At 54.9% G+C, this 22,195-nt stretch overlaps 4 protein-coding genes across 15 annotated transcripts; 2 read left to right on the forward strand and 2 right to left on the reverse strand.

Annotated features, from left to right (window-relative positions):
• Nucleotides 1-35: 35 nt before the first annotated feature.
• LOC148640291 (uncharacterized) lies at nt 36-7,989 on the reverse strand. 11 transcript variants are annotated; one of them, XR_015930540.1, is made up of 8 exons: nt 7,641-7,989; nt 6,705-7,603; nt 6,642-6,671; nt 6,444-6,608; nt 1,906-2,029; nt 1,371-1,445; nt 1,177-1,254; nt 36-701 (listed from the first exon to the last, which is right to left on the reverse strand). XR_015930540.1 is itself a non-coding variant. In XM_088620529.1 (4 exons), exons 1-4 carry the CDS (start codon nt 1,970-1,972, stop codon nt 592-594), a joined length of 330 nt encoding a protein of 109 aa, XP_088476655.1. In that variant the 5' UTR covers nt 1,973-2,618; the 3' UTR covers nt 36-591. The 11 variants fall into 11 exon arrangements, 1 of the variants encoding a protein (XP_088476655.1); XR_015930542.1 differs by lacking the exon at nt 6,642-6,671 and having other exon boundaries at nt 6,762-7,603; XR_015930541.1 differs by lacking the exon at nt 6,642-6,671.
• Nucleotides 3,288-9,722, forward strand: LOC148640292 (fish-egg lectin-like). Its single transcript, XM_088620543.1, has 4 exons — nt 3,288-3,432; nt 7,037-7,264; nt 7,989-8,334; nt 8,930-9,722. The coding sequence occupies exons 1-4, from the start codon at nt 3,378-3,380 to the stop codon at nt 9,066-9,068; spliced, it is 768 nt and encodes a 255-aa protein (XP_088476669.1). The 5' UTR covers nt 3,288-3,377; the 3' UTR covers nt 9,069-9,722.
• pafah1b3 (platelet-activating factor acetylhydrolase, isoform Ib, gamma subunit) lies at nt 9,148-15,356 on the reverse strand. The gene is made up of 6 exons (XM_088620546.1): nt 14,578-15,356; nt 13,945-14,086; nt 13,364-13,453; nt 13,037-13,153; nt 12,353-12,475; nt 9,148-11,901 (listed from the first exon to the last, which is right to left on the reverse strand). Exons 2-6 carry the CDS (start codon nt 14,023-14,025, stop codon nt 11,629-11,631), a joined length of 684 nt encoding a protein of 227 aa, XP_088476672.1. The 5' UTR covers nt 14,026-14,086; nt 14,578-15,356; the 3' UTR covers nt 9,148-11,628.
• A 24-nt stretch (nt 15,357-15,380) lies between these two features.
• prr19 (proline rich 19) lies at nt 15,381-21,344 on the forward strand. Of its 2 annotated transcripts, XM_088620508.1 has the most exons (4): nt 15,381-15,716; nt 17,864-19,108; nt 19,579-19,763; nt 20,103-21,344. In XM_088620508.1, the coding sequence occupies exons 2-4, from the start codon at nt 17,869-17,871 to the stop codon at nt 20,745-20,747; spliced, it is 2,070 nt and encodes a 689-aa protein (XP_088476634.1). In that variant the 5' UTR covers nt 15,381-15,716; nt 17,864-17,868; the 3' UTR covers nt 20,748-21,344. The 2 variants fall into 2 exon arrangements, with proteins under 2 accessions (XP_088476634.1, XP_088476633.1); XM_088620507.1 differs by lacking the exon at nt 15,381-15,716 and having other exon boundaries at nt 17,612-19,108.
• Nucleotides 21,345-22,195: the final 851 nt, after the last annotated feature.

The raw sequence follows: 22,195 nt of genomic DNA on the forward strand, positions 1-22,195 counted from the left end.
CAAGCGTCTCCAGTAACACACTCGCACTCCCAGCATGCTTGGATTTCATCTTTATTCACCACTGCTTTCAGTAAGGGAGTTAGTCAGAGGCCAGAAGCGAGCAGCGCTGTTAATGTGGTTATACAGTATATCGCATACAGGTCAGCGGGCGAGGTGGGTCTCACTGCTGTCTGAACCTCATTGACCAGCAATTTCTCTCCCATCACAGACAGACACACACTGTAGGACAGGAGACACAGTGAGAGAGAGGAGATCACAGAGAATCCCTCGGTCATAAACACACACTGTAGGACAGGAGACACAGTGAAAGAGAGGAGAACACAGAGAATCCCCCAGTCATAATCACACACTGTAGGACAGGAGACATAGTGAGAGAAAGGAGAACACAGAGAATCCCCCAGTCATAATCATACACTGTAGGACAGGAGACACAGTGAGAGAGAGAGGAGATCACAGAGAATACCTCAGTCATAATCACACACTGTAGGACAGGAGACATAGTAAGAGAGAGGAGATCACAGAGAATCCCTCAGTCATAAGCACACATAGCAGGACGGGAGACAGAGACAGGCAGCAGGTGGTTGGCGTTGATTATATGGGGGTGCTGTACTTTGGGTGCTCCACTGTTTGTGCGGGTCCATTCAGACTGAGTTTCTTGCACCTCTTCCTCATCTTCCCCCTCTTCTTCACACACATCCGAGCTGGGGGACAGAGAGAGAGGAGCAGGTGAGTGTGAGAGAGAGGGGTACAGGTGATAGTGCAGACAGCACAGCGCTGGCGCTATCTTCACAACCGCAGAGGAGCAGACACACACACACACACACACACACACACACAACTCATCACAGTGACACACACACACACACCCCATCACAGTGGCATACACACACAACCCATCACAGTGACACACACACACACGCACACACACATACACCCCATCACAGTGACACACACACACACAACCCATCACAGTGGCATACACACACAACCCATCACAGTGACACACACACACACACACACACACACACACACAACCCATCACAGTGACACACACACACACCCCATCACAGTGGCATACACACACAACCCATCACAGTGACTGACACACACACACACACACGCACACACACACACACCCCATCACAGTGACACACACATGCCCCTCCCTGGTCTCACCGAGCCTGTCCTTCCGGCTGGCTCTCTCCAGGGCTGGGCAGATGCACAGAGGCGTGGGGATGCCCCCCAGGGCCGTCCCTGCGCAGAGAGAGCAGAGCAGCAGTGTCAGCCCAGAGCGCCGGGACCCCCGCCCCCGCGGAGGGGCTGGGTCCGGCGGCGGTGGGACCGCAGGGGGATCCGGGCCAGGAGCTCACCTGTGCACTGGCAGCCCTGTCCGCGCGCCGCTGCCCGGACCCGGCTCCGAGTCCGCGGGGATCTCCGGACAGAGCCTGGCGGGAGGAGGAGAGAGGAGCAGAGAGGAGGAGAGAGGAGCAGAGAGGAGCAGTTAAGATAAGATAAGATCACTTTAGGGAACAAGTTACAGGTTTATTCCCTGCTGAAAAAAAGAAGAAGGTGTCACCTGAAGAGGGCTCCATGGCCGAAACGTTGTGTTTTCATTCTTCTTTTTCTCAGCAGGGAATAAACCTGTTACTTGTTCCCTAACAGTAGCAGTATTAGCAGCAGTAGTAGCCGTAGCAGTAACAGTAGCTGCAATGGCAGCAGTAGTAACACTAGTAGTAGTACAGCAGTAGTACATTAAATGATGGTGACTGGTTCTGTGTGCGTTTTATCAAGCTGTAGGAAAGTGAGTTCCTCTTCTTCATGGATAACTGGTAATAAACTGGAATAAATAAAGAGCTGGAGCCCAGATCTCTCTCAACACAGAACCAGAAGTGAAAAGCTCGGTACCTTGGCCCGGCTCAGTGAAGAAGGCCAGGGCTGTGAGGAGGAGGAGGAGCAGTGCTGTGACCCTCATGCTGAGCTCGGTCCGGTGGGGTCCGATCCGCAGTGCCGCAGTGCCGCTGTCGCTGTGCTGAGAGCAGTGTGGGAGACGGAGCTGGGGGCGATGGGCCTGCCCCCTCCCTGCACACGCTGTGCCGTGGGCCTGTCCCGACAGGAGGCCCTGGCAGGAATGCGAGCTGATTGCCTATTGAGTGGGGCTCATGCGGGCTGCAGGTGCGAACACTCAGGCAGCGACCCGATCGGACCTCCTGCCTAACAGCGGCGCTGGCAGAAACCAAACACCTGCCTTCTCACGCATCCTGTCTCACACTGAACCCACACTGTCCTGTAGCAGCCCACACAGTCCCGAACCCACGCTGTCCCGAACCCACACTGTCCTGTAGCAGCCCACACTGTCCTGAACCCACACTGTCCTGTAGCAGCCCACACTGTCCTGAACCCACACTGTCCTGAACCCACACTGTCCTGTAGCAGCCCACACTGTCCCGAACCCACACTGTCCCGAACCCACACTGTCCTGTAGCAGCCCACACTGTCCCGAACCCACACTGTCCTGAACCCACACTGTCCTGTAGCAGCCCACACTGTCCTGAACCCACACTGTCCTGAACCCACACTGTCCTGTAGCAGCCCACACTGTCCCGAACCCACACTGTCCTGAACCCACACTGTCCTGTAGCAGCCCACACTGTCTTGAACCCACACTGTCCTGAACCCACACTGTCCTGTAGCAGCCCCCACTGTCTTGAATCCACACTGTCCCGAACCCACACTGTCCTGTAGCAGCCCACACTGTCCTGAACCCACACTGTCCCGAACCCACACTGTCCTGTAGCAGCCCACACTGTCCTGAACCCACACTGTCCTGAACCAGCCCCACACTGTCCTGAACCCACACTGTCCTGTAGCAGCCCACACTGTCCTGAACCCAAACTGTCCTGAACCCACACTGTCCCAAACCCACACTGTCTTTTAGCAGCCCACAGTGTCCTGAACCCACACTGTCCTGAACCAGCCCCACACTGTCCTGAACCGCACACTGTCTTGAACCCACACTGTCCCGAACCAGCCCCAGACTGGTGCTCACCCCTCTAATGAGCCTCCAGACTGGTGCACACCCAACTAATGAGCCTCGTCTTGGACCCGGCCCTCTCCTCGCTAACGAGCCCCATCTTCGGACTGGTACACAGCTGCCCCGCGGGACAGACGGATGTCCTGGCAGTGAGGCAGTGCCTCGCCCTTTCCCTGGAAACAGCAGCGTCTGACCACAGTCTGGGAGCTCTGTGCGCAAACACGTCCTGCCTGCTTGATCAACACACCTGTTTGACCAGGGAGGGAGCCCACAGACGCTGGGGCTTAAATAGGCACCTCGCGCCCGGGACCGTAGACTCCAGACTCCAGACTCCAGAGCCACAGACATGAGAGCTGTGCTGATCGTCGTGTTGGTGCAGTGCCTGCTGGACGCCAGTCTAGGTAAGATGACCTCAGCTTGCCTAGTGTTTTATTGTGCTGTCAGTCAGACTCCCAGTGCACAGCAGTCTGATCCGCTCCAGGTGTGACAGGGCTGTCAGTCAGACTCCCAGTGCACAGCAGTCTGATCCGCTCCAGGTGTGACAGGGCTGTCAGTCAGACTCCCAGTGCACAGCAGTCTGATCCGCTCCAGGTGTGACAGGGCTGTCAGTCAGACTCCCAGTGTACAGCAGTCTGATCCGCTCCAGGTGTGACAGTGCTGTCAGTCAGACTCCCAGTGCACAGCAGTCTGATCCGCTCCAGGTGTGACAGGGTTGTCAGTCAGACTCCCAGTGCACAGCAGTCTGATCCGCTCCAGGTGTAACAGTGCTGTCAGTCAGACTCCCAGTGCACAGCAGTCTGATCCGCTCCAGGTGTGACAGGGCTGTCAGTCTGACTCCCAGTGAGAGCAGTCTGATCCGCTCCAGGTGTGACAGTGCTGTCAGTCAGACTCCCAGTGTACAGCAGTCTGATCCGCTCCAGGTGTGACAGGGTTGTCAGTCAGACTCCCAGTGACAGCAGTCTGATCCGCTCCAGGTGTGACAGTGCTGTCAGTCTGACTCCCAGTGAGAGCAGTCTGATCCGCTCCAGGTGTGACAGTGCTGTCAGTCAGACTCCCAGTGAGAGCAGTCTGATCCGCTCCAGGTGTTACACTGCTGTCAGTCAGACTCCCAGTGCACAGCAGTCTTATCCGCTCCAGGTGTGACAGTGTGTCAGTCAGACTCCCAGTGCACAGCAGTCTGATCTGCTCCAGATGTGACAGGGCTGTCAGACAGAATCCCAGTTGTAATCATAGCCGGCTCAGGGACGCCAAATATGTAATGTTGCCATAGCCAAATTAAATGTAATGTAGCTCTCTGAAGGCACCAGTTATGTAGGGTTTGGGCATTTACTGGAACAATTATTAATTGTAGCAGTAAATCACAAAATTGATTATTTTGATGGCTTTAGAATCCAACCATGCGATATAACTCAAACAACGCACACACACAGGTACTAATACACGAGGATACATTTATTAATACATAGAATATGCATATAAACCTAACAGATCTTATCGAGAGGGTTATCAGAATACAAAAGATATATTCAATCAGTTACAAAGTGTTACACATATCAAGAGGACATACGTTCAGTATATCATTCATTAAGACCGTTTCATAAATGAACTTGGTTATAACTTCTACATTAGATACTCAAAACAAGTACATAACTCTTAGGAATTAAATTGATATCAACTGGTTCGGATAACAATTGAATTCTCGAGCTGTAATGCATTGAAGTTGAATACTCATCCAATCTCTGGGGATTCAGATCTCCTGCGGGCTCAAAGAAACAGTTGCAGGCTGTTGCTGTCCAATCCGCGCTCTCTGGCTGTGTGCCAGGCTGTGCTGTGCGGCTTGCGACGGTGCGCTGCAGATGCTCACTGACCGGCTAGTTAGTGTTGGCTTTAACTAGCAAAGTTTGCGCACAGGAGAAAAGATGACTGTGGGTCCCAGCAAGTCAGGAAGAGGACCGGTTCGTTCCTGATGAAGAGTTAATTCTGAATAGTGATTCAGCTCTCCACAGTTCCGACCTGTTCACGAGGCCTGCTGCTGGTGCTAACCTCGGGTGGATCCTCTGGTTACTCTCTGGCAACCTCCGCTCTAGATTCTTAGAACAAAGGAAAGTTCTGGCACTCGGACACACTGGCCGTTCCGTGGTTGTCCGGGCTGAGTCTCAGGATGGTCAGGAGGCGCGCTGCGAGAATGTCCTGCCCTTGGGAGCCTTCTGCTCCTGGGCCGTCCTGACCTGGAATTCTCTTTTGAATTCCCTTTAGAAAAGTCCACAAAATTCTCCTGAATCTTACTGAATCTTACTGAATCTCACAGGCTCTCTGTGTTGCCTGTTTTTACCTGGAGGAACTTCAGCTCGTTGATTGGCTGAAAGTTCCATGGGCATCAGAGTCCCACGTGGGTTACTCGGCCCTACCAGTCCCTGATTGGTTGATCAAGGTGAGATATGAGTCACTTACTCCTGACACTTAGGAATGCAGTCCAGATGTCCATCTGGCACTCCCTAGACAGATAGGCGCCAATGGATGACCATTGATCATGATAGCCAGGCTTAGCTAAGTGCATCCCCCTTTGGGAGCTTGTTCCTTATCAGAGGAAACCTTAAATCAGCCTGCATGAATAGTTTCTCTGTGGCTGCACCACAGAGATGAACAGAGAAATGGGGCCTCATTTGGGAAAGCCCAGAACACTTAATTCTTTCTTATTATTAAGCCTCGCCGCTACACAGTGCACAGCAGTCTGATCCGCTCCAGGTGTTACAGGGCTGTCAGTCAGACTCCCAGTGCACAGCAGTCTGATCCGCTCCAGGTGTGACAGGGCTGTCAGTCAGACTCCCAGTGAAAACAGTCTGATCCACTCCAGGTTTTACAGTGCTGTCAGTCAGACTCCCAGTGCACTGCAGTCTGATCCGCTCCAGGTGTGACAGGGCTGTCAGTCAGACTCCCAGTGCACAGCAGTCTGATCCGCTCCAGGTGCGACAGGGCTATCAGTCAGACTCCCAGTGCACAGCACTCAATGCAAAGGAGACACTTCTGAATTCTCCTGCACCTGGTGCTGCTCCTCTGCAGAAGCCTGCAGCTGACACCACACATTAGGACCTGGAGAGGATCAGGCTGAGGCGTCTGCAGTCTGACTGACAGCGCTGTGAAGCCTTTGTTTCAGAGAGAAAGGGATCTTCAGGAACTGCACTTCAGGAAAGCCCGTCTGCACAGCCCTACCCCCCTCTGGCCCGAGCGAGCGACACACGGCTGTGCCTTACAGCGTGTTCTGCCAGGAGACGGGCCAGCGGGCTCAGAGGGTGTGCTCCTCATGAAGGAAGCTCTCGTGTTACCGGGCCTGCCTGCTCAGGGCCCGGCTCTGCTCAGGGGATCGGGTTTCCCTGTTTTTCTCGATCCTGATTTAAAGACATTAATTAGTTACCGGGAGCTCAGGAAGAGGTCAGAGTCTTATCTCTCGCTTCCTCTCATCTGCTGACAAACACTCGCTGGCTGCACGCTCACTCTACACAGCTCCCTCACCCTGTAGCTGTAGTAAGAGCAGCAGCAGTATCAGTAGCTGTAGTAAGAGTATCAGCAGTATCAGTACCTGTAGTAAGAGTATCAGCAGCAGTTTCAATACCTGTAGTAAGAGTATCAGCAGTATCAGTAGCTGTAGTAAGAGCAGCAGCAGCAGTTTCAATACCTGTAGTAAGAGCAGCAGCAGTATCAGTAGCTGTAGTAGTATCAGCAGTATCAGTACCTGTAGTAAGAGTATCAGCAGTATCAGGAGCTGTAGTAGTATCAGCAGTATCAGTAGCTGTAGTAAGAGCAGCAGCAGCAGTAACAGTATCAGTAGTAACAGAACCCCTACCAGTACTAGTAGCAGCTTGAATTTCAGTATTTTCAGTGGGAGGAGTAGCAGAAGCATCAGAGACAACAGGAGTCGTGTTTGTTGTTTTTGACCCTGTGACGCATCAGGTTGGATGTTTGAGTTGAATGTGCATATTTGTTTTGTTCCCCTGTGTTGCCGTGCAGCCCTGCAGTGCCGTTTGGTGGCAGGCAGCCTGAAGCAAATCGATGCCAGTGTGGGACAGGTGTTCGGGGTGAACCAGAACGACCAGATCTACACCCTGTATGGTGACAGCTGGACGCAGCTGCCCGGCGCCCTGAAGCACGTCACTGTGGGGCCCTCGGGGGTCTGGGGCGTCAACACCAACAACAACATCTACAAGCTTGTGGGAGCCAACTGGGCACTGGTGTCAGGTGAGAGAGCACACTCAGCATCAGCACTGACCTCATCTTATGACAGCGCCCCCACCTGGCCACTGTTTGGGCTATTGGTTTGACAGTTCTGGCCCAGTGAAAAGAGCGCCACCTACAGGTCCACCAACACACTGACAGCAGCAACATGGCTTCCCCTGTAGTTCCCAACCTGAGTACTGACTACGTCTACAGCACCTTCTGTCTCTAGAGCTCCTGCTATCTCTGGCACTGCTGTCACTACTACTGTCACTACTACACTACTGCTGCTGTCACTACTGTTACTGCCACTTCTCCTACCCCAGCTACTCCCATCAACCTTGCTGCTCCCATCTCTCGCTACTGATCCTATCACTCACATTACTCCTATCACCCTGACTGCTGCTATCACCCTGCCTGCTCCTATCACCCTGACAGCTGCTATCGGTCTTGCTGCTCCTATCACCCTGCCTGCTCCTATCACTCTGCCTGCTGCTAATGGTCTTGCTGCTCCTATCACCCTGCCTGCTCCTATCACCCTGACTGCTGCTATCGGTCTTGCTGCTCCTATCACCCTGACTGCTCCCATCGGTCTTGCTGCTCCTATCACCCTGACTGCTGCTATCGGTCTTGCTGCTCCTATCACCCTGACTGCTCCCATCGGTCTTGCTGCTCCTATCACCCTGACTGCTGTTATCGGTCTTGCTGCTCCTATCACCCTGACTGCTCCCATCACCCCGCCCCGCAGGCCTGCTGAAGCAGATCGACGCAGGGGGTGACCAGTTTGTGGCCGGTGTCAACATGAACGACAACATCTACTGCCTGGGCCAGGAGCCCACTGTGGGGTTCAAGGGTGCGGGGTCCCCTGCCCCCTGGCAGCTGCTCCCCGGGGCCCTCAAGTACTACAGCTGCGGCCCCAACGGGTGCTGGGGGGTCAACGCGGCCGACCAGATCTGGCTGATGAAGGGGGTGACGCCCAAGGCCTGCATGGGCTCTCAGAGCTGGCAGCTCATCCCGGGGGCGCTGTCGATGGTGGAGGTGGGCACAGACGGCAGCGTGTACGGGGTGAACTCAGCCGGAGACGTCTACACCAGGTACCCCAAAACACATCACCATCCCCCACAATTCTCCTCTCTCTCAGTGCAGTGTTGATGTACTGGAGTGTCCAGTCAGTGTGTCTGTATTAACCCCTCTCTCTCAGTGCAGTGTTCATGTACTGGAGTGTCCAGTCAGTGTGTCTGTATTAACCCCTCTCTCTCAGTGCAGTGTTCATGTACTGGAGTGTCCAGTCAGTGTGTCTGTATTAACCCCCCTCTCTCTCAGTGCAGTGTTAATGTACTGGAGTGTCCAGTCAGTGTGTCTGTATTAACCCCTCTCTCTCTCAGTGCAGTGTTAATGTACTGGAGTGTCCAGTCAGTGTGTCTGTATGAACCCCTCTCTCTCTCAGTGCAGTGTTAATGTACTGGAGTGTCCAGTCAGTGTGTCTGTATTAACCCCTCTCTCTCTCAGTGCAGTGTTAATGTACTGGAGTGTCCAGTCAGTGTGTCTGTATTAACCCCTCTCTCTCTCTCTCTCTCTCTCTCTCTCTCTCTCTCTCTCTCTCTCTCTCTCTCTCTCTCTCTCTCTCTCTCTCTCTCTCTCTCTCTCTCTCTCTCTCTCTCTCTCTCTCTCTCTCTCTCTCTCTCTCAGAGATGGGATCTCTCTCTCCAATCCTGCTGGGACGGACTGGACCCGCCTGGAGATGTGTGGGAAGGGCAAGCACGTGTCCTTTGACCTGGGTCACCTGTGGGTCATCACCACGGACAACAAGATCCTGGACTGCGTCTGAGTCCCATTAATAGTCCCCCCCCAGCACACCACGCCCACCTGCCCCCCGGCCGTCACCCGCTGAGCTCAGAATCGCTTCATTGTCTTAATTGAGTGTTTAATTGCACCGTTCGTCATCCTATTTAGATCTTGTTAACAGCTGTAAAAGTCCTAAGTGGCCGATTCGAAGTCCATAATGAAATGAAAGAGTTAAGACCTGAATATAAAGAAAGCAGATAATGATCACCTCCGTCAGTTAAGGATTTAATGACGGGCCACATGACTCCTAGACCTGGGGTTCCCAATTCTGATCTGGGGACCCCCCCAGCTCCTGGGCTCTCGGTTATTTGACTGAACCCCCCATGAGACACGGTAACAGCCGTGTCCTGAGCTCCGTGCTCCTGCTCTGCTCTGAACCTGCCCTTTGACTCTGGTGTTTAAGAGCCCAGTGAAAACCAGCGGCTGAGGGGTCCCCCTGGGGGGACCGTGTACTGCGCCCCAAGTTTGAAGCTCTGCACTCACGTGGGGGGGGGGTTTTCTCTGTTCTCCTGCTGTGAAATGGAGGGTGCTGGACTGGGCTGTGGTGTGGGGGGGGGGGAGAGGGGGGGTGTTTCTCTCAGCTGTCAGACGTTCGCCAAGAACAGCTCTCTTCAATAAAGCAGTTTTCAAAGCCGAACGTCTCCCTGCGGTGTCTGTGTGAGTCTGTGTGGAGCCGCTTGCGAGTGGCGGCCCCTGCTGGTCAGGGCAGGCAGGCGCAGCTCCGGGGATCAAACTTCTATCCCGAGCGGGACACCGGAGCCGGCTGCCCCTGCCCTGACCGTGGGACGCCGGCCCCGCCTGCGGAGTCCAGTTCTGGGCCCAGTAAGGGCGACCCGGCGGGCCTCCTTAGCAGTCCGGTCGGGAAGAGAGCTTCTATTTTCACCTGGCTGCGAGGCGCTGGAGAGGCAGACAGTTCGGAGACTCCGGGTTCATCCGAGATCCGGGAACGTCGGAGTGCCAGGAACAGCTGTGGTCCAGTGGGAAGGCTCTGTCCGGAGAGCGGGTGCTCCGAGCAAGGTCGTCTCTCCAGAACTCCGCCAGGCCTGCGCCAGGCCCACTCACACCTCCAGATCCCGGCACCGGCCTGTCAGCATTTTGGGGGACCCCATTTGGCTGTACCCCGCCCTGACCCCAACAGAGCACAACCCCACTCCTGTGGGTGTGGCAGGGAATTGATGGGCATGTCAGGGGCTGTCAGAGGGGCGGGGCCTGTCAGTAAATCAGAGAGGTGTTGGACACGCCTTCAGTGGGTGTGTCAGCGTGTCAGTGGGCGTGTCAGGACAAGTCACAGGTTAGGTGTGGGCATGTCGTAGTCGGTGGGCGTGTCAGAGTCAGAGTCAGAGAGTCAGAGGGCGTGTCAGAGAGTCAGAGAGCCGGTGGGCGTGTCAGAGAGTCGGTGGGCGTGTCAGAGAGTCAGAGAGCCAGTGGGCGTGTCAGAGAGTTGGTGGGCGTGTCAGAGAGTCAGAGAGCGAGTGGGCGTGTCAGAGAGCCGGTGGGCGTGTCAGAGAGTCAGAGAGCCAGTGGGCGTGTCAGAGAGTCAGAGAGCCGGTGGGCGTGTCAGAGAGCCAGTGGGTGTGTCAGAGAGTCAGAGAGTCGGCGGGCGCGTCCGATAGCCAGTGGGTGTGTCAGAGAGTCAGAGAGTCGGCGGGCGTGTCCGAGAGTCAGAGAGCTGGTGGGCGTGTCAGAGAGTCAGTGGGCGTGTCAGAGAGTCAGAGAGTCGGTGGGCGTGTCAGAGAGTCAGAGAGTCGGTGGGCGTGTCCGAGAGTCAGAGAGCTGGTGGGCGTGTCAGAGAGTCAGTGGGCGTGTCAGAGAGTCAGAGAGCCAGCGGGCGTGTCAGAGAGTCAGAGAGTCGGTGGGCGTGTCAGAGAGTCGGTGGGCGTGTCAGAGAGTCGGTGGGCGTGTCAGAGAGTCGGTGGGCGTGTCAGAGAGTCAGAGAGCCGGTGGGCGTGTCAGAGAGCCGGTGGGCGTGTCAGAGTCAGAGAGTTGGTGGGCGTGTCAGAGTCAAAGAGTTGGTGGGCGTGTCAGAGAGTCAGAGAGTTGGTGGGCGTGTCAGAGAGTCAGAGAGCCGGTGGGCGTGTCCGAGAGTCAGAGAGCCGGTGGGCGTGTCAGAGAGCCGGTGGGCGTGTCAGAGAGTCAGAGAGCCGGTGGGCGTGTCAGAGAGCCGGTGGGCGTGTCAGAGAGCCGGTGGGCGTGTCAGAGAGTCAGAGAGCCGGTGGGCGTGTCAGAGAGCCGGTGGGCGTGTCAGAGAGCCGGTGGGCGTGTCAGAGAGCCGGTGGACGTGTCAGAGAGTCAGAGAGCCGGTGGGCGTGTCCGAGAGTCAGAGAGCCGGTGGGCGTGTCAGAGAGCCGGTGGGCGTGTCCGAGAGTCAGAGAGCCGGTGGGCGTGTCCGAGAGTCAGAGAGCCGGTGGGCGTGTCCGAGAGCCGGTGGGCGTGTCAGAGAGTCAGAGAGCCGGTGGGCGTGTCAGAGAGCCGGTGGGCGTGTCCGAGAGTCAGAGAGCCGGTGGGCGTGTCAGAGTCAGAGAGCCGGTGGGCGTGTCAGACAGTCAGAGAGCCGGTGGGCATGCCGGGGTGCCAGGCAGCAGGCTGGTGACGGCGCGGTGCAGAGGCTGGCACACGGCGCGGTAGGCGGCGGGCGTGAGGTGCAGGTAGTCGTACAGGTCCATGTGGGAGATGGTGCCGTCGGAGTGGACGAAGCCGGGGTCCACGCTGAGGAAGGAGGCGCCGGGCAGCGAGGGCGCGGCCTGCTGCAGCAGCTCGTTCACCCGCGCGCTGCGCTCACGCAGGGGGTTGGGGCTCTTCCCCCGGGGCAACAGACCCTGGGAGAGAGCGGGGCGTTAATACAGACACCACTGCTCCCGTTTCCCGCAGTCCACCACAGTCCACCACAGTCCACCACAGTCCAGCTCAGTACAGTACAGTCCACCCCAGCCTAGTACAGTATAGCCCAGCTCAGTCCAGCCTAGTCCACCTCAGTACAGTATAGTATAGTCCAGTCCAGTTCAGTACAGTACATTCTAGTCCAGCACAGCCCAGTCCAGTCCAACCTAGTACAGTCTAGTACAGATAAGCTAGCCCAGCCCAGTCCACCACAGTCCAGCCTAGTCCAGCTCAGTACAGTCCAACCTAGCCCAGTACAGTACAGTCCAGCCTAGTCCAGCTCAGTACTGTATAATCCAGCCCAGTACAGTACAGCTCAGTACAGTATAGTTCAGCCTGGCCCAGTCCTCCACAGTCCAGCCCAGCCCAGTCCAGCCAGCGTGTGCTCACCAGTATGAGGACGTGGGTGTGGGGCAGCTTGCTGCGGACGAGCTGGACGATGGCCGCGATCCCGCCAGCGATCTGCTCCGGGGTGTGTCCGTGATTGTTCGTGCCCACCCACAGCACCACCACCTGAGACAGAGGGGGGCGACCAGGGGTCAGGAGGCTGGGTCCAGATGGGCCTGCCCCTGTCTCTCACTGCCTTGTGTGTGTGTGGGGGTGGCTGTGTCTCAGGGCTCTGGGGCTGTGTGTGTGGGGGTGGGGGTGTCTCTCAGGGCTCTGGGGCTGTGTGTGTGGGGGTGTCACTCTGGGCTCTTGGGCTGTGTGTGTGGGGGTGGGGGTGTCTCTCGGGGCTCTGGGGCTGTGTGTGTGGGGGTGTCTCTCTGGGCTCTTGGGCTGTGTGTGTGGGGGTGTCTCTCGGGGCTCTTGGGCTGTGTGTGTGGGGGTGTCTCTCGGGGCTCTGGGGCTGTGTGTGTGGGGTTGGGGGTGTCTCTCAGGGCTCTGGGGCTGTGTGTGTGGGGGTGTCTCTCGGGGCTCTGGGGCTGTGTGTGTGGGGGTGGGGGTGTCTCTCAGGGCTCTGGGGCTGTGTGTGTGGGGGTGGGGGTGTCTCTCTGGGCTCTTGGGCTGTGTGTGTGGGGGTGTCTGTCAGGGCTCTGGGGGCAGGTGCACATTAACTGCCCCCCTGGTCAGTACCTTGGGGTTGATGTGGTCCAGCTCGCCGTTGCCCAGCCTCCACAGGACGTGCTGCGTGGCATCGCCCCCGATCCCGAAATTCAGCGCGTGGAGTGGAGAGAAGAGCTCGTGCCACACCTGACCAAAGGCCAACACTCAGGTCATCAATAGCAGCGACCAGAAATCAATAACCCACCGCCAAGCTGTCTCCATTGTCAGGAACGACACTGCAATCAGCTGATCAATAGCTGCCCATCACACACACAGCCTGCTATCCCAGCGCTCAAAAGGCGCAGAGGAAGAACTCACGGGTCCAATCGATCACCCAGTCGCCGGATCAATACTCACATCAAACTGCTCCAGCAGCTGAACCAGGGAGTCACCCACAAACAGCACATCGGGCTCCTTGTCCTTGCTGCTGGAGACAAAGTGATTGTGCTGCAGGGAGAGAGAGACAGTGTACACTGTACACGTTCACTGTGCCTGCTGCAGCACTCATCCATCCCTCTGCACTGAGGGGAGGGAGAGGAAGAGTGTGAGAGAGGAAGAGTGTACACTGTCTGTACACGTTCACTGGGCCTGCTGCAGCACTCATCCATCACTAATCCACAGCATCAGGAGGGGCCACACACTGGTGGTGGTGGAGGGGATCCCCATTACCTGCAAAGCGCTTTGAGTGGAGTGTCCAGAAAAGCGCTATATAAGTGTAAGCAATTATTATTATTATTATTATTATTATTATCACTCTGCACTGAGGGGAGGGAGAGGAAGAGTGAGAGAGAAGGGGGACAGTGTGTGAGAGAGAGGGGGAGTGTGAGAGTGAGAGAGAGAGGCAGAGCAGAGAGAGAAGAGAGAAGGAAAGTTAGAAAGAGCCAACAAGAGGGTCTCTCATGGAGAGGTCACTCAGACACACGGCCCCCCAGACTGACCAGTGACATCCAGCGCCCGTCTCCCTGAGTGTCCGGGGGAGGGACTGGTGTGGCAGCCGGGTTCAGGTCTCCTGCGCTCATCGCTGTGCATCCAGGAGACAGATAGGAAGAGCCAATCCGTCTGTACAGAGCTGGTCAACACCTCAGACAAGACAACCAGACACCAGTCTGACCTTAATCCCAGTGAATCACTAATCCAGCTCCCAGTCCAGTCAGTCCAGTCCAGCCTGGAGACTCTCAGACTGCTCTGTCAGTAGCAATGGACGTCCTACACCACAATCACTGCATAGTCAGTATCTACTTTGTAGCAGCTCATAAAATTAAAAACATAAAAATTAATAATAACACCAAAGGTAGAATATTTCGTATTATTCGTCATTGAAAGTCTAAAACAACCGCCGTACCGTTGTACTTTAAGTGCATCTACTGTTAGTTTAATTTCAGCAGAAACGATGCAATTTCATTTGCCTCCGACCGATGGGGTCAAGGTGTGCAAGGAGAATACTGCGTCAGGTATTAAATTAAGAATGATACAACTCAGCGGCTCCGCCTCTGCACGGATTGCGCCGAATTACTATGTCACAAAAATAATAATTCTGGTGTTTTAATCGGTATATTGACCGGCATGTTTACCTCTCCGGCTGCAGCGGACTGGACTCCGGCTCTCTGCTCAAACACACTGCCGGGACGCGCCATTCGGCCACAGCGCCGCAGGGTGTCCCTCAAAAACCGTACGCCATCATCGCACAATCTCAACGCCGAAGATAGAGTTCAACACGCCAGAACAGGCTTTGTACTTGAAATGCTGGGAACGTAACTGTGAAAAGTCACAAAAAAACGGTCAAAATCGAATGTAAAGTTTGATACGTGGAATATCTCCCCCCTATTTTACACAGATGGAGTCGCTCGCCCGGCCGGTCCCGGTTCCGCTCCTGGAAGAGCCGGATCTGCTCTCGCTGCAGACCGATGGGAGCGTCAGCTTGCAAAACTCTCGCTTTTCTAAAAAAAAACACTCCTGTCGACAACTCTCTATAAGCGTTTTGCCCCCGAAAGACGAGCTCAAGTGCGGGTGCTACAGAGACCACTGCACCCGCGGGATCGTTACAGCTCACTTTTGTATTAAATGTGACCAAAACTGTCCAGAAAATCGACAACGATTTTCAATAAAGCTGCTTTTTCTCCTCCCTTCGTCCCGCAGGTTTTGTTTTTGTCACCGTTTTGCTTAATGATTTCACTAACCCCCTCACAAAACTAAAATGAACCAATACCAACTATTTCGACAGTTTTTCTGTAAACCAGAATGTAAATATATCATGTTAAAACATTTAGATTTCTTTAAGTGTATTTAACCAGTGTGTGTACGGGGAGTCTCATTTTGTAATTGCAAACAATTTTAAACGTGCTGATTACTAGCTCAGATTCGGCGCGCCTATTCTGCGTCACGTTTCCTAGCAACCAAGTTCCAACTGCTTTCAAATAAAAACAAAATATTTTTTTCTGTTACTTTTTATGGTTTGTTTTAAAAATCATGACAAAAAAAAAACAAAAAGGTTGTCGTTTTCTGTGTAGTCTACGATTAAAAGTGAAATTAGGAAAAAACACGCTGCTGTTCCTGCAGCTTCTCCGGGGGACGTGTAGTTCGAAGGCAGTTATATTATTACCGTTTTATTTCAATAGACACGAGTTTTTAAAACAATTTAAATTTAGAAATACGCAGAATATATTCTAAGTGAATCCCGTATCGGTGCCTTGTGGTTAAAAGAGGGTAAAAGGTAAGATACGGTTTCTTATTAATAACGTGTATATTGATCTGAAAGTGACTTGGAAAATCAACGGTTACCCTAGTTTAGTCCGCCGCCTCCGAAAAACATTTGTTACTTGTGGGTTTCGGTGCTGTGCTGTGTAGTTTTCAGCTATTTACAATTTAATGTAAAATGTGTTGTAGTTAGCACTGCAGCCTCGCAGCGCTGGGGTCAATAGCAGGCCTGGGGTGTCTGTGTGGAGTTGATATGTTCTCTCCCGGTTCGCATGGGTTTCCTCTGGGGGCCTCTGTTTCCTCCTACAGTCCGAAGACATGCTGGTGTGTTAATTGGCTGCTGGGAAAATTGGCCCTGGTGTGAGCATGTCTGTGTTTGTGTGTGTTTGTTTCGGTGTGTGCCCTGCGGCGATGGACTGGCATCCTATCCAGGGTGTACCCTGCCTTGTGCCCGTTAATTGCTGGGATAGGTTCCAGCACCCCTGTGTCGAGGGTGGAGCCCCCCCCCCATCTTGAATCCCTGATTCCACTTGACTTCAGCACCATCCCCCAGTCCCGGGCCTTGGGGAACCCCAAGCAGGCGGCTTCTCACAAAGACACACATTCGTCTGACAAGAGCCGGGTCACCTTGTGGCTTTAAACCTTAAGCGATCTGAGTGAATTCTGGTTTAAGACCTATAAGAAACAGGACTGTAGCCCCAGTGTGACTGCAGCCCCTATTGTAACAGTACTGTTCTACTGGACTGGGACTGCAGCCCCTATTGTAACAGTACTGTTCTACTGGACTGGGACTGTAGCTCCTAGTGTAACAGACTGGTCTACTGGACTGGGACTGTAGCTCATAGTGTAACTGGACTGTTCTACTGGACTGGGACTGTAGCTCCTAGTGTAACAGACTGGTCTACTGGACTGGGACTGTAGCTCCTACTGTAACAGACTGGTCTACTGGACTGGGACTGGAGCTCCTAGTGTAACAGTACTGTTCTACTGGACTGGGACTGTAGCTCCTAGTGTAACAGACTGTTCTACTGGACTGGGACTGTAGCTCCTAGTGTAACAGTACTGTTCTACTGGACTGGGACTGTAGCTCCTAGTGTAACAGACTGGTCTACTGGACTGGGACTGTAGCTCCTAGTGTAACAGACTGTTCTACTGGACTGGGACTGTAGCTCCTAGTGTAACTGGACTGTTCTAATGGACTGGGACTATAGCTCCTAGTGTAACAGACTGGTCTACTGGACTGGGACTGTAGCTCCTAGTGTAACAGTACTGTTCTACTGGACTGGGACTGTAGCTCCTAGTGTAACAGACTGTTCTACTGGACTGGGACTGTAGCTCCTAGTGTAACAGTACTGTTCTACTGGACTGGGACTGTAGCTCCTAGTGTAACAGACTGGTCTACTGGACTGGGACTGTAGCTCCTAGTGTAACAGACTGGTCTACTGGACTGGGACTGTAGCTCCTACTGTAACAGACTGGTCTACTGGACTGGGACTGTAGCTCCTAGTGTAACAGTACTGTTCTACTGGACTGGGACTGTAGCTCCTAGTGTAACAGACTGGTCTACTGGACTGGGACTGTAGCTCCTAGTGTAACAGACTGGTCTACTGGACTGGGACTGTAGCTCCTAGTGTAACTGGACTGTTCTACTGGACTGGGACTGTAGCTCCTAGTGTAACAGTACTGTTCTACTGGACTGGGACTGTAGCTCCTAGTGTAACAGACTGGTCTACTGGACTGGGACTGTAGCTCCTAGTGTAACTGGACTGTTCTAATGGACTGGGACTATAGCTCCTAGTGTAACAGACTGGTCTACTGCACTGGGACTGTAGCTCATAGTGTAACTGGACTGTTCTACTGGACTGGGACTATAGCTCCTAGTGTAACAGACTGTTCTACTGGACTGGGACTGTAGCTCCTAGTGTAACAGACTGGTCTACTGCACTGGGACTGTAGCTCCTAGTGTAACAGACTGGTCTACTGGACTGGGACTGTAGCTCCTAGTGTAACAGACTGGTCTACAGTACTTTAACATTGGACCCTATTGTAACAGGACTTCTTCATGTACTTATTTATAAAGAAGTTGTAATTGTTGCATTAAAACTGCTGGATGGATGTACAGTATGAATGGATGCCTCTGTCCTGTTGGTTACTGTGCCCAAGCTGTGATGACTCAGGCCAGTAGGAGAGCTCTCGCGGACAAGACGCAGGCGCTGAAGGTGTGTGGCAAGCATCTCAAGCCAGGCGGAGACTGGGACACGCACGACGCGCCCACCCTGCTGGACTGCCATCGCACCTGGAGCCGCAGTGGCAGGACACAGCCACCGGAGGGCGCTCTAGCCCGCAGGGTGAGGAGACGCAGGACGCGGAAAGAGCGGAGCTTGGCGAGGAGAAGCAGGGCGCTGGGGCTTGAGGACCGCCCGCACTGTCGCCCCCGGCCCCCCCAGCCTCACAGAGACCGCCGCGGGGGGCGGGGTCACGCCTGCGCCTGCTGCCGCAGCTGCCGGGGTCCCCCCCCCAGAGAGACGGCGTTCGCCAGGACCTTGCCCCGCCGGGACCCCCTCGTCATCACGGAGCACCGGCTGACCGGACACCGCGGGCTCTTCAACCGCGAGGTCAAGTCGCTGGACATCGACCGCCTGCTGGCCACGGGGGAGAGGACAGAGGGCAGCGGTGACCCCCACTCTGCCCCCCTCTCCGCTTCTCCCTCCCTTGAGCCCCCCCCAGTCGACGCTCCACTGAGGGACGCTCTCGCCGAGGCAGAAGGTGTGGGCACCCCTGGGTCTCGCCACCAGGAGGCGCCGTGCAGGCCCACGGGGGACAGGGGGCTGTGTGGCTCACAGGAGAGGGACGCGGTCCACCCAGACAGCGCGGCAGCAAGGCCGCAGGCTGGTACCAGCCAGGGTTCGAGAGCCGAGCCAGGAGACAGCGAGAGTGAGGCTCCGCCTGACCCCGAGGGAGACCCCGGCGCCGGGAACGAAGCCCGGACCGAGCTGAGCTGCAGGCTGGATCCCCTCCAATCACACGGCACCGCAGGAAGAGTGGAGTGCTGCCCCAGCACACCTGAGGCGCAGTCAGGGGAGACCGGAGTCCGCCATCAGACAGCACTAGCCGCTCCGACGAAAGCCCAGTCATGTGACTGCCAGTCGCGGTCCGATCCCCTGGCCGGGGAGAGCCGTCTGCACGCGGCGATGGAGGCGGGTGTCAGCGGCGCTACGCCCGAGGAGAGGAACCCCATTTCTGCCCTGGCCTTGCAGCTCTGCCAGGGGCTGGACCTGCGCCCCCTCCAGCGAGGGGGGAGCCTGCTGCAGGAGCAGAGGGAGGGGCTGCAGCGCTTGCTGTGGCAGCATCATGGGCAGCGGCTGGACCTGCACCTGCTGGCAGTGCGCAGGAGACTGAGCTACGCAGGTCAGTCACAAGTGGAGCATAGAGGATATGCACTCATTCGCACACTGGACATATAGGATGGACAGTCATTCGCACACTGGACATATAGGATGGACACTCATTCGCACACTGGGCATATAGGATGGACACTCATTCGCACACTGGACATATAGGATGGACACTCATTCGCACACTGGGCATATAGGATGGACACTCATTCGCACACTGGGCATATAGGATGGACACTCATTCGCACACTGGGCATATAGGATAGACACTGACTCGCACATAGGGTATAGAGGATAGACACTCATTTGTACACTAGGCATAGAGAATAGACACTCATTCACACACTGGGAATAGAGGATAGACACAGATACACCAGGCACAAAAGATAGACACTGACACGCACTGGATATATAGGTAAGACACGCTCACTCACACACCTGGTATAGAGGATAGACACCCTCTGCTCCTCTCCTCTTCCCCAGACTTCAGCTCTGAACCCTTGGCTGGCAGTTCTGGAACAAAGCCAGACCTTCACCCCACCAGACCTGACCCGGCCTCATCCCGCAAGAGAAGGAGGAAGCAGGACGTCCCAAAGAAAGTGGAGACTTTGCCGTTTCTTGCTGAGGCATCACAGCAAGGGCCGGCATACAGCGAGGACAGAGACACTGTGAGGGCGGGGTCACAGCGTGGGAGCAGGGACACTGTGAGTGGGGAGTGTCGGGTCAGGGACACGATGAGGTATCAATCCATTTACCAGTCTGAGCCAGGGACCCGCAGTCCTGTGCAAAACAGAGGGAGGTGGTGACTTAATTTAAAGTTAATAAATTAAGGAGCTGTGTCAGGGGTGTCCTCGGCTCATCTATACCAGGAGCCCCCAAACCTGGAGCCGTAGGATCACTGTCTAGAAGGGGTCTCCCATCTGCCCTCTGGCTCTCCGGGGGTGATATTAGTGCTGCTGCCGGCGGGGAGGGAGCGGAGTCTGACCTACTGGGGTCTCTCTTTCCAGGCTGTGCCGTGGAGCAGGAGCGGGAGTCCAGTGCAGACTAGGGGCTCCTCCGCGGGGCCCCTGCCAGACCCCGACACAGCCAGCTCCCCCATCTTTTTCTCGGACTTCACCCCGTCCCCTCCCTTCCTCCTGTTCCCTGCTGGAGACTGCGCGGCGCCCGAGGGCCTGGAGGGGGTGTCAGAGCAGGCTGAAGGCAGCACAAGGGGGGCAGGGGGGCACTTCGGGGCTCCGGAGCACCGCAGCCCGCAGCATCGCGCTCGCCGCTCCTCGATCAGACAGGCCTACGGGGCGCCCTGTCCCCTCTCGCCTGCCCTGCCTCTAGGGGGCGCACAGGGCCGAGGGGACACAGCCGCGCAGTGGCTCGATCGCAGAGGCTGTCTTCCTGCTGGGGCGCGCAGGCACCACTCTCGCCAGAAGCCCCTCCCCAGAATCAAGAGTCTGCACCTCCAGGCTGACCCCCCCCCTTCCCAGCACCCCATGTCCCCTCCACACCCGCCGGCTCGGCCCCACCATCGATCCATGCCTTACCACCCCTCCTGCAGCCTGCTGGGGCGCCCCTTGTACCCCACTTTCCTGCCCACTCCCTCGCTGGAGCTCAGCCTCAGCCCTGAGCCCTGGAGCTTCCCCAGGATGAAGCTGTACTGACCGGACCAGGGCTACAGTTCGTGAGCAGGAAGTGGACCTACTTGGCAGGAAGGACCAACAGGGCTTCCCTGAGGTGGCCAGTCCCACCAGAGCCCATCTCCTACCCCACCCCTATCTCTTCCTCCAACCCCACACTGACCCCACCCCTAAACCTATACTGACACCTGATGTTAATCCCAACAAATTCTGTCCAAGCGCCCACCCCATAGTTACCTGGTGTGGTTCATATTGCACAGCCTGTAGAACAATCATAACTCCAGAAGAGGTTCCATGTATGCATTTGAAAAGTACCATTAAGACTTATCATAGTACAGGATTCAAAAGAGCAGTATTTTTTTTTGTTTTAGCGTTTATTTTGTGCCCGAAAATATTTTAGTAATATTACAATGTTTCTGTTTCTTTTTCTGCTTTACTGCTCAGAATTTCTTTTCCTTTTAGGAGAGAAATGTGATTTAATTTGTTGTAGGATTGGTGTGAAAGCTCTCATTTTTGAGACTTCATTAAAGGGAGAGGCCTCATTGAAGGTTCTCTGTTAACAAATGTCACAGATTGTTCACGGAGACAGAAGTCACAATAAAATGACCACTATCATTTATTTCACCAGTATGAATTATTTATTTAATTAGAACTATTGAAGTGCTGTATAATAAGTGTGTATTTAATATCAATTCAGCAAGAATTTATATCTCCCTAAATATTAGCCTTTTGCGTGTGTCTGTATCAAGTCCTGAACAATACCCATTGCCAATCCAGAACAGATACTGTAGAGTGTTTGCTTCTGCTCTCACTGTATCACTGCAGTCACACTGTGATCTGTGTCAGTGTTACAGGTAGAGTCACAGCCCTTATAGAGTCAGGATACTCATCTCCCTGCAGTCTGGAGCAGAGAGCTTTAAAGGAGCCCCAGTCTCACTGTGCTCTGTGTCAGTGTTACAGGTAGAGACACAGCCCTTACAGAGTCAGGAGACTCATCATCCTGCAGTCTGGAGCAGAGAGCTTTAAAGGAGCCCCAGTGTCACTGTGACCTGTGTCAGTGTTACAGGTAGAGACACAGCCCTTATAGAGTCAGGATACTCATCTCCCTGCAGTCTGGAGCAGAGAGCTTTAAAGGAGCCCCAGTCTCACTGTGATCTGTGTCAGTGTTACAGTTAGAGACACAGTCCCCGTGTCCTGGGTGCTGTTCAGTGTGGTTGTGCTGTTCTCGCCTCCCAGTGTAGAAACAGATGACAGATCCGGTGTCATCGCTCAAGCCTGTGTGTGTGCGTGACTCCAGGCAGTGTGTGTCTTGTTTTTGTACTGTGTCTCTTTGCGGTTTTTTCAGATACTGGAACTGAAAGTCCTAAGTCCCCTGATCCCCCACCCCACCCCCAGTCTGACTTTACAGATGCGAACAGTGTGGTTCCTGGACCCAGATGCCTGCCTGCCGAGGTCCTGAGCCCGGTGAGCCC

Source organism: Lepisosteus platostomus, chromosome 26 (assembly GCF_059453375.1).
Source record: "Lepisosteus platostomus isolate fLepPlt1 chromosome 26, fLepPlt1.hap1, whole genome shotgun sequence".
Classification (NCBI taxonomy): domain Eukaryota; kingdom Metazoa; phylum Chordata; class Actinopteri; order Semionotiformes; family Lepisosteidae; genus Lepisosteus; species Lepisosteus platostomus.